Raw genomic sequence first — 12,181 nt, 5'->3', positions numbered from 1 at the left:
GATGGCCGCCGCCGCTGCTTCTCCCGATGGCCGCCGCCGCTGCTTCTTCCGATGGCCGCCGCTGCTGCTGAATGTTGTTGTTGTTGTTGATGAATTATTAGGGTTGTAGTGGTAGTAGGACCAGTGTTACTAGAATGCATTTCGTAGTGAAAAAACACTAAACAGCTCACTGGGGGTAAATTGGTCATTTTAACCAGTTCTATCCTGTCCTGTCATGTCTTACCAAATGCTGAACAGCTGTCCTGTCCTGTCCTGTCCCGTCCTGTCCTGTCCAGTCCAGTCCAGTCCTGTCTGCGCACCAAACGCACCCTAAATAAACAAAAAGTTTGCTAAAGACCCTTAAATGGTAATTTTAAAACTTGGTTCCCTAAAATAGGAACAAGTTAAAGTTGGTTCCATTTTATTGTAATTTTCCCTATAATTAAATCAAAAAATATTCAATATTTAGTTCATTTTGAAGGTATTGACGAGATGATTATAATGATATAATTTGTAAAAAGAAAACATATTTTTCAATGTATTTTTGTTCATATACAATTATTTATGTTAATATGATAAGGGTGTAAAATGAAAAAGTGAAAAATATAAAGTAAATCAAATAACTAATTATAAGAATATAAAGTGTAATTTAAAAATATAATAATGATTTGATTTTTAATATATGAAAAATGAAAAAGTGATAAATATAAAGTAAATTAAATAACTAACTGTGAAGCTTTAAAATTTATACATTAAGCTTATAAAATTGTATCTTTTAAAATTTCAAGAATAACTGTAACTCTTCTTTTATAAAAGAGTATAGATAATATATATATATGGGTTTAATCTTTTGTAAAGTCTTAAGTTTGTAAAATCCGTAAAATCCATTTTAAATCACTAATTTAAGATAATTGATGTTATTAGTTGATGAGATAATTACGTTATTTATTAAACAAAAAAAATATCTTTTTAGCAAATTTCACACACACATATATATATATATATATATATATCCTCTCTTATCTAACATACACACGTACAATTAAATATACACATAAAATTAACATAATGTAAACAAGTTTAAGAAATTTTTACTAGAGTGTTCACAATATGTTCACAAGATTCATATGGTGTTCATAAATGGTAGATTTAGATTTAATTTTATTGATTTAGTTGACGTTCACAATATGTTTGAAAGCTATATCAAATCTTGTAGATTTAAAATGTGTTCACAATGTACTCACAGACCATGATAATATTTTCTAAGAAAGTGTTCACAATGTACTAATCTTGTATGCATATTTAATCGTGCACGTACATATATGTTATGAAGAGACGAAAAATGAGAGAGGGAATATGAGAGAGAAGATGAGAGAAAAAGATGAGAGATATTTTTAATTTAAATTAGATTTTATTTTTCAACTAATTTTTTATGGTCTAAATTGAATATTTAAGGATTTCACGAATTAGAAAGTTGATAAAAGAAAGCCCTAAATTGGTCTAAATTTAGCATTTTGAAACATTGAATAACTTGTAGAATAACATGTTAAAGACATTAAGTTATATAACATTAAAAAATATTTAATATTGGACTCATTTCAAACACATTAACTAACGGTATAAAAGCAAACAACTTACTACTTGTGGTTTCCCCCAATGGCTTGCGACGTGGGTTTAGAAGAACTAACCTTAAAGTCTCGAAAAGTCGCAAATCATAAATAAAAGATGATGTACCACATTGGCTTTTGGATTTTTGAACATTTTGTGAAGAAGAAAAAAAAGTAGGATGTGAACATAACCCATTATTTTATGTTGTTGATTTTGCTGCAATTTGAAGAATAGATATATAAAGTTGAGCATTTCTTTTTACAAAAGCTCATTCTTTAACTTCTCATCCCATGGCTCCTCTCCTCTCAGGAGAGTTTCACATCCAGATTGAGTTGCATGACAGAGAGATCATTTCCGTGAAAACCTTGCAGGACAGAGAGATCGTTTCCATGAAGACCACCTCCAACTTGCAGTTGCAAAGGTAGGTTCAAGGCAAAGGTCACCCGAGGGCCCTAAGGGATTAGTCGAGCACAGACTCAACTGGGTAACAAAAAAAATGTAAATTGAGAATGGAAAACCATGATCACTACACATGTTTAGCCTTTCCTACAAAAATGAAAATACACTTCCAGTTTCTTGGGTCATGATTCTCATCTCAAGGATCTCTACAACCAAAGAGACCACACAGGAGAAGCAAGGGAAATATAAAGTAGAAATAGGTTTACAGGTGAATTTTCAAGAGTCATATGCTATTCACATGTGAAATAACCTGTTCCTCTGATTGCCCATCTACTCTTCCAACCAATATTATCCAATATCATCAAGATGCACCGCTCTATAGAAGAAAGAAGATGAAAAAGAGAAGCATGTATGTTTTTAAATCTTAATATTATATATATGATGATGATGTTTGAACCAAATATCAAAAAAAAATTACCAAAAGAAAGAAAAAACCCAAGAAAATGGCACAATGCTGTTTTAAAACAAATACACAAGCAGCCAGACAGACCGACCATTGGAGAAGAAAGAAAGCTTCAACAAGTTCATATAAAACAATAAACAATAAACACACACTCCACCAAAACACAGGGACCAGAAACCATTCTTACATATTCTCACTTGCTGCTTTACAACTTTACCTCTGCCATTTCCTCTCTGTAACAAACACACAAAGCTATCAGCACAACAAAAATAACATAAGCTTTTTGAAGTTATTTGCCACATATTAAGCAGCATAAATATTTTAAGAACCATGAGAATCAATATATGCATTGATGCATATGAAAACATGTAACTGTCAATTACTATATTCATCAATGAATATGTACTATATATGCATTGGCACATATACTCGCTAAAATTCATATACTGTGTATGGATCAATGCATACTGGTTCTCACTCAAACTTTCTCCCACACATACATACATACATGCGTATGTATATACATATATATATATATATATACACACACACACTATATCCTTGTAGTTTGAAAATTAATAAGGTCATGAATCACCTTGACTGCTGTTTCCCTTTGTGCTTTGCAGTGCCTGAGACATGGACCTCTGGATACGAGGCGAACCTTGCCTACCATTTACTGCACCAGGTAAGGAATGTCTCTTTTTCAAATAAATTTCCTTATCTTGCACATCAGGACTTGACCTTGGAGAGCTATTTGCAATAGCTTTTGCTCTTGCAGATTCAGTTGCCTGCATATAGCTTGGGACAGAGCTATTACCACTTGCTTCTTGATAAATGTGATCAGGTCTTGGTGAACCAAAAGAATTTCTTCGCTTCCCAGGTTTAGAATCTTTTGGCAATTGCTCCAAACTATTCCTTAAACCAGAATCAGGGCTAGAAGTTACACTAGACTTCTTGCTAGTCGACCAAGATTTGCGCTTTTGACTGGATACCTTTTTATCGCTTCTAGTCTTCTTAGTGTTAGTTGAGAGCTGGCTAGAAGGCGTTCCCTGTGATTCAGGGACTGTTATATGGCTTCTTGGAGACGCTTCACCTGATGATTTGTATGCTTGGTGAACTGTTTCCTGCTCCAGCTCCATGGGTGCATTAGACTTGTAAACTTGATGGCCAGACTCGGGCTCAAGTTCAATGTCTGCATCAGATGGACTGTTATCGAGGAGCTTTTGTTCAATGTTATTGCCAGGTTTTAGTTTCTCAGTTTCAGAATCATCACCACTGTCGTGTTTTTCAGGCATGAGCAGATCGTCAGAGGTCTTATTGCTACTTGGAAAAGCATGTTCTTCAACATCTATGTTATCATTACCATTCATATCACCAACGGTTTCATCTAAAACTTTAGCTTCCTCCTCAGATTTCTTGTTTCCAGCTTCAGACTGATCTGGTGAGTCAAGTGTGGACGTGATGGACAGCTCCGTCCCACATTCTGAGCCACTGTTAAGAACCACCCTTGAACTATGCACAACCAAATGTTCTTCTCGTTCAACATCTGTCATCACGGTTGCATTTTCAGGAGCAGCAGAATCGATATCTGCAGACAAACCTGCCTCGTTATCCTGATTAAAAGAATCAACTGATTTCAACGGGTTGCTCTTTGAAGTCAGCTCCTCAAACCTCGATTGAGCTGCTATAAACGCTGGATTGCTTGCCTTCCTTGATCCAAACACAGACTTCCTTCCCTCAGAATCTGCTTGGTCTGTAGCAAATCTTTGTGCTGGGGGTTTGGGTTCAGTTTCTGATACGGGTTTCTCAGAAATCGAACTGACCTCAATCTGGGCTCCAGCATTCAGATGCATAGTTTCATCTGGTGAAGAATCAGGCTTCTCCATCGAGTCTGGCGTGCATGTGTTTGCAGGTTGAGGCTTTTCTTCTTCATGGTTTCGTGCATTAGAATCTTGTTCAATATCGATCAAGTTTTCTTGCCCTGCAGATGGCACCGATGCTTCCCCAACATTTGACGTCATATCAGTTGATTCACAATGAAGAGTTACAGTTTCCACCTGGTTTTCAGTGTTTTTAACTTTGTCTTGATCCTGTTCTGGTGCATGTGACTTGACGGTTTCTAGTGAAGACACAGACATCCACCTCTCCAACCAATTCCAAGCTGAATCGGAGTTTAAAGGATCACATTTGATGTTGATTTGCTTAGACCTTGGTGTTGATTCCAGTAGCTTTTTAAGAAAATAAAACATTACTTTACCATCAATTGAAATGAAAAATAGAAGTCACAAAGAAACAAGGAGTTTCAAGTTTTACCTGGCGAGCAAGTTTATTATTTAGTAGCTTCTCGATGGATATATACGATGGATGTGAACTGATTCCTGGATTTTGCAGTCCCTGAAATAAATCAGAATGGGCAAAGAATAATTAATGATAAAAAGAGAAATCAGGTAAATGAAGATAAGAAGGGTAAAAGGTAGCAAATGATAATGAGCATATACACACATTTATATGATCTAAAGGATTCCAAATTTGTTATTAGCTTCTACATGCTTTTTTTACCTTCTCCCCAACTGCCGATCTTTCAGCAGACAGACTAGCATAACGAGCACGAACAAGAGTTTGCATCTTGACAATGGCGTGAACACAACGTAATGTTCCCACAGCATGATTACGGACCAAATGCCCTCGCACAGCAGCTTGCAACTTGACAACATTCTTATGCTTTATCAGTTGTCTCTGAGCCTGAAATTTACATGCAACCATCAATCTGAAGCACTAAACATAATGCTATATCTATGTCAATGCAGTAGCATATAATCGAAAGAAATACACACCAAGAATCTCCTAACAGCAGCCTGGATCACAAGGATGGCTGATTCATCAGGACCTGATTCACATTTAATGTCATCTTCATAAGCAGCTTCGGTCGTGGCTGATTCATCAGGAACAAATTCACGCTTAATGTCATCCTCACAAGCAGCTTCTTTCGTCATAGTTGACACTGTAGAATCCTTGGTAATCGAATTTGACAACCGAGGCATCTCTTCTGTCCATTGATTCTCAGATATCGTAGAATTAACAAGTGCTTCAGAACTAACAGTAACAGGTTCTGAGGTCTCCTTGTTCTCTGAAGAAGGTATTTCAGTAACTGAACTCTCTTTGGTCTCTGAAGAAGGTATTTCAGTAACTGAACTCCCTTTGTTCTCTGAAGAAGGTATTTCAGTAACTGAGATCTCTTTGTTTTCTGAAGAAGGTATTTCAGTAACTGAGCTCTCTTTGTTCTCTGAAGACGGTATTTCTGTCACGACAGTATTGCTCAGAACTCGATGCCTGGCTGATCTTTTCCGAAAACTCCATCCTCGTTTATCAGGACCTTTATTCTGGAGTGGGTTCAAGTAAATTATTAAATTAGTCCGAAAGAAAAAGAAATGAAAACAAGAAACCCATCAACTAGTTTAGCAAGTTACATATTATAGTTTGTTTTTTCCTTGCTTTCTTTGTTTCGGATTGAAAGAGGAAGAGTTGAGTAAATGAAAAATCCAAAGGAGGTTCATGGACAAGGGTAAAGATGTGCGAATACTGGTTATTTTGGAAATTCACTCACTGCATTGTGTTGTTAGCTCAAATTTCTGTAATGTTTTTCTCACCATATGTACTAGAAATTCAAACTAGACTTGATTTCTGTTGTGGGTAAATCATTCAAATATTCAGGTCCCGTTCAGTTTGCGGGATTTGGGGAGATTTAGAATTGGATTCCGTTCCAATCCTCCATTTGGTATAAACAAAAGTCCAGAATTGAAATCCCGGGATTTCAATGAAGACTATATTAGCATTAATCAAGATTTCACTTGTGCAAATTTATTCAGGTTTGTTTCTCGTGTTCCATATTGTTTTCCACTTTTGCATTTTGAAAAGTTCTCTACAGTTCCGTTCAAGAACAAAAAAGTACAAAGAGGAAGGTAAAGTTGATGCCAGATAATATAAAAGAAAAATGCAAACTTGAAAGACAATTGTGGCCTTGGTTTACAATAGATGATGGAAATCAACCAAGTTCATGGAGTAAAAAGACTGTCATGACCTTAGGTTTCCATTAAGTGATATCAAGAAGTAATATACAAGCTCAATCCAAGTCTAGGTTAGATTGGTTAAAAGTTAACCTCCCCCCTCTCCTAAGAAAAAAAGGAAAATTTCCCATTTCTTAAAGAAAACAAATTCCTTTAAAAGTAAATTTTGTGGACTAAACTGAAAATACACCTACTTTTTTATGGTTGACATTGAAGGTAAGAAGGCACTTTTTGGCATGATTTCCTTTTTTGCAATTCGTATGGGTCATTCAATAAAAGAAAATTGTTACAATTTGAGATAATCATCTACATATCTCAAATTAAGGATATCAAATCTAACCTTTAATCGTGGCAATCGTGCTTAATGGTTACATACGCCTAGAAGACAACACACCCTTGTATCAAGTATGATGAGTAGCATATGGCATGCTAGCAAAGCTTTCAAAAAGAATCTTAATGAGCTTAATCCAAATTCAAGCAAGCAAACCAACTAACCCTTAAGCTAACCCATCAAATTAAGCACCAATAAGATTCTTGAGCTCAACCCTATATGGCCTAGACCCTAACAATAGGGTTGACTCGAAATATAAAGGAACTAAATTTGTAACTACAATATCTGATAAATAGACACCTACCCTTAGATCATACAAGCAACTTCTGAACGAATTTAACCAAGCAAAACACCGAGAACAAACTAACATCCAAATCCCTCAAAAACCCACAATTAAATGCAATTCCCAAACTGGAAACAACTTCCTAGATTCCTTTATCCAACATTCTTAAAGTTAAAACATCTTCTTAGATCTCTTTCTATAAAAAAAGGTTCCTTTCTCCAACCTTTCCCAAAAGACAAAGCATCAATCTCTGAAACATCAGGTCTCCATCATCAGCTTCAAGACTTGATTTAAACTATTTATCCACGAATACAAAATAAGAACGAATTTAACCTAAACAGCCACCAAACCCAAAATCGCGATTTCAACCTCAAAAAACATCCACAAACACAAGTTTTATAGATTCAATTATAATCCAACGGAACCCTTTTCTCCAGCATTCCTGGAGCCCTTGAAACAAAAATTCCAAGTTAGAACAATCAAACATCCACAGAATACACCAGCTAATAAAAAAAAGGGTTAGCAGCTATTCAACTTAATTCAACCTAACCAGATCAAAATCAAGATCTCAAACCCCAACACAGCAAAACTGACGAACAAAATCTGAACACAAGCACGCACACATCTCAATTCTCAAATTAGACAAACACCCATTTCGGATCAATCAAAAACAGTGAATTAATACTATGTTGGAAAGAAAGAAAAACAACTTTTGTAATGAAGAATCACAAGGAATCGAGTAGACATACACTCCCTATTTCAAAAACTAGATAGACATTTATTTATACCTGGGAAGAAGCATCAATATCATCTTTATCGACAGATTCATCGCTACCTCCACAAGAAATGATCTTGAAGCAAGATGTGGTGGATCTTCCCATGTTCTACGGTTATAACCAGCGTCGATCAGGTAGTCTCTTTTTGTGCTGCTCACTCACATTTCAGAGTGTTTTTCGTCATTGTTGTTGGAACTTGCACCGGATAGAGAGAAAGGGGTATTTAAGGAAGAACACCACCCCTAAACATACTCCTCCAATCTAGGTTACCCATTCTCAAAAAATATAAATAAAAATTACATTCATCATTATATCATATCAACTTTTCTAAAATAATTTCTAGAAAATATTAATAAATTTGATTTTGATATATATATATATATATATATATATATATGGTTGGTTTCGTTGATAAGAAGAGTTAATGAGAGAAGTATAAGAAGGTATCTCCATCCTTGAATGCAGATTAGAATAAGATGTACCGAGATGCATTGGATCAATCACCGTATCAAGCACGATTCATGGATGAGTTTGAGGTTAAAGATGATTAATGATTCAGATTCATTCTTACATTTCTCACATTAACTCTCTTTCTTACACATAAGTGGAGATTCAAACAAGATAATCTTCATTTTACGAAAACGCGAGAACACCATTACCACATGTGATAATACACGAGAAGGGACCTGTTGGTGTGTGAACATCATGTCTTGTGACTTACGTCGCACCAAAGTCATCTGCGTCTATGATTTAGTATCACATGTGATGGTCTTGATGAATGATAGTATCACATTAATAACACATTTATCATATGCAATAATACATGTGAGGGGGGCTTAGGGCCTGTTTACTTGAGGCTTAATGAGCTTAGTGGATAAACCGGCTTATTCGCATAGACAAGCAAGGCTGTTTACCTTGGGCTTATTCGCTCAGAAATGGGCTTATTCGCCCAGATGAAAAACCTGTGTTGTCCAGGTTAAGCCAATGTAAAAGACTTGCCTTACCCTTACACAATMGTCGCGCCTCTCTCAMCTYMSRKCTCTTCTCCATCGATCCAACACCCTATTGTTGCGCCTCTCTCAACGCAAGACCTTCGAGCTCTTCTCCATCGATCGACTGTTGCTCTCTTCTCCATCGATCGACTGTTGCTCTCTTCTCCATCGGTTGTTGGTCTCTTCTCCATCGATCGACGGATGTTGGTCTCTTCTCCATCGATCGACGGCTGTTGCTCTCTTCTCCATCGATCGATGGATGTTGCTCTCTTCTCCATCGGTTGTTGCTCTCTTCTCCAAAATCGATCGATTAAGGTATTTGCTAATGTTAATTTTTGCTGTTTGTTTAAGGTATTTGTTGTATGGCATTTGGTGATTATGAGTTTTGGTTATGTTCTTTGTCCTACTTAGGTTTTAGGTTACAATGACTGTGAAGCATTTGGAAATTAGAAATTGGGTATAAGAAATTTTCGATTTCAAGCTGTTGTTTGCACCTTTAGTTGAGTAGTAAATAGAGATTATGGTATATATCATGGAAACAAGAAATTTCAAGTTGTTGTTTGTCTTTTTTAGGTATTTGTTGTTTGCTCAGGGGTAAATTGGTTATTTTTGTTATTCAGACAGAAAAGTAAGCAACAACATAAATTTATCCAGACAGACAAATTTATCCATACAAGACTTAATAGAAAAATTGGTAAACAGCCCCTTAGTGGTGTAAGGGCGACCTGGCCCGCAACTTAGATCATGCCAAAAGTTGTTCGCATCTCTGATTTAGTACTATATGTGATGAAATAATAATATCATATGTAATCATTCATAGTAAAAAGGGTGTTCTCACATTCTCCTACAATGGAGATATTCTCGTTTGAACCCTCCCCCCTATGTGTGTGTGTGTGTATTCACAATGACGTTGTGGGACTCGAGTACCTATGAGGAGAATCCATAAAGACCCAAGGCTTATTTTATTTTTTTGAAGATAATAGTATCACATGTGATTGTCTATAGTAAAAGAGTGTTCTCGCGTTCTCTTAAAATTGAGTTATTCATATTTGAACCATTCTCACACACATACACACACACACATATATATATATATATATATATATATGTGTGTGTGTGTGTGTATGTGTGTGTATGTATTCAGACATTGCAGGACTAGAATCCGTGATATGTGAAGAGAATCCACAATGACCCAAGTCTTATTTTATTTTCTTGGAAGGATGTTCCAATATACGTCTGGAATTGAGCTCTGAGCAGATAGGATATTCCACCACATCTCCTGAGATCTCAACCATTACACCACAACCTTTGTATTTACGCGAGTCTTATTGTCATTTGAGTTAAACACATAAAGTTCTGATTTCGGGCATTTAAATAAAAAAAATGTTTGTTTTTAAAAAAATTGTCATTTAAATTGGAAAAAGAGTAATTTTAAATCAACCAAATGTATCATTAAAAATGGAATATAATTAGCAATTAACATGAATTAAAGCAAAAAAAATATATTAGTATTATATAAGATAATTAATGAGTGGATTATGATTGGGATGTAAATAATAAATATGTATTAATTGGTAAGTAAATGAGCATGAATGAATATATATGGTTGTTGATATCCACCTCTGTTTATTAAAACGAAGTGGCACCGCAATAGGAGACACGAGAACGAGCAGTGATGTACTATTTCATTTTTACAACACCACCTCCCAAACTATCACTTAATTACAATTTCCCACCTCTTCTATCACTCTTGTTATATAATTATTTTTTATATTATTTCATTTATGTCCAGGTTAATGCTATGATCTACATTTAAATGAACGAATATAAATAGAAAAACTTTTGTTTGTTTTTACTGTTCGTTTGTTCGATTAAGTTAAACGAACGAACAAAAACAAGCCTTCATTTGTTTGGTTCGTTTAAGACCCTAGAATATAAGTGAGGTTAAATGGGGAAGGGTTTTCTTGTAAGAGTTTAAAAAAAAGGGGGCAGTTTGCTATTTAAAGAAAATACAAGGAGGATATATGAAAGTTTTGGGGTGCGAAGACAGAGAAACATGTGGATAACGAAAAAGTAAACTTGTTTGACAGCTGTTTTGTCATGACGTCCCATGTGGATATTATACCGTTTTTTCTTTTTTCGGAACGTGAACTGATTTTAATAGTAAATTACGTTCATCCTTCTTAAATATGTTTTATAATATGGTGATATTATCCGCATTTTTACATGAAGTAAATTTAAGTTAAATCATACGTGGTTTTAACTGCCTTTTATAACTGTAAGTGTTTTGATCAATTTCTATATACTTTAACTAATTTCATTTGACTATGAAGTAAACGTTAGAGGTAAACATCGAAGTAAACCTCTAGTGATCTTGAGTGAACTCGAATTGACAACTAATAAAAAGCTAACTTAATGTTTAAACAACTGAATTTTGATTTATGATTGAAAAAAGAGACATTTTGTTTTCCGGACATGTTTTCATTTTGTTTTTGTTAAAAAGAACCCATCCTCTTTACATTATCAAAATATAAAAAAGCATGCCTTATTTTTTGAAGGTTGGTAGAATCCCTTGTTAAGCAAAAAATAACAATGAGACAAATATAATAGCTTAACTAGTAAGACATTGAATTTACTTAATAGTTTCACTTGGACCATGAAGGTTTATTTAAATGTCAACTTCGATATTTCGTAAAATTAATCAAGGTGTAAGCTCGTTTAAAATATTCACGACGATCCAAAAATTACAATAGTTTTAGTTTTAAATTGTTTTAAAAATATAACATTTTGGCATTAGTTTTAGAACCAACTTACCTTTTTACCCTTATTATATTACTTAGAAATCAACAACATTAATCATTTAATTGTGGTCCACAACTTTTTTGTCTCTACTTAAAAAAATATTTTAGACAAGACGAATATAATGATGGCAATAAGTAAACAAAACACAAAAAAACACACACACACATACATATACATATATATATATATATATATATAGACTTGGGATCATGTGAGACCAGTAGTTTTTCGTGAGACCCGTAGTTTTTTGTGAGACCCGTAAGAACAATTCTCAACCATTGGATTAGATTTACAATCGTCAGATCTGAACATTCATAAACGCCATGAGACTTCCCAATAATTACATAATTGTCATCTTGCAACTTTAGGACATTAGATCATTAACTTATAAACTTGAACAATGAACATACATTGGTCTTACGGGTCTCACGAAAAACCCTTGGTCTCACGTGAACCCAACCATATATATATATATATATATATA

At 34.7% G+C, this 12,181-nt stretch overlaps 1 protein-coding gene across 1 annotated transcript; it reads right to left on the bottom strand.

Moving 5' to 3' along the window:
• Positions 1-2,434: 2,434 nt before the first annotated feature.
• Positions 2,435-8,091, bottom strand: LOC112521132 (protein IQ-DOMAIN 32). Its single transcript, XM_025129828.1, has 6 exons — positions 7,916-8,091; positions 5,284-5,829; positions 5,009-5,191; positions 4,763-4,843; positions 3,045-4,677; positions 2,435-2,682 (listed from the first exon to the last, which is right to left on the bottom strand). The coding sequence occupies exons 1-6, from the start codon at positions 8,006-8,008 to the stop codon at positions 2,663-2,665; spliced, it is 2,556 nt and encodes an 851-aa protein (XP_024985596.1). The 5' UTR covers positions 8,009-8,091; the 3' UTR covers positions 2,435-2,662.
• Positions 8,092-12,181: the final 4,090 nt, after the last annotated feature.

This window comes from Cynara cardunculus (assembly GCF_001531365.2).
Source record: "Cynara cardunculus var. scolymus isolate 2C chromosome LG 11, CcrdV1, whole genome shotgun sequence".
Taxonomy (NCBI): Eukaryota; Viridiplantae; Streptophyta; class Magnoliopsida; order Asterales; family Asteraceae; genus Cynara; species Cynara cardunculus.
This window is presented reverse-complemented; position numbering and strand designations above follow the sequence as displayed.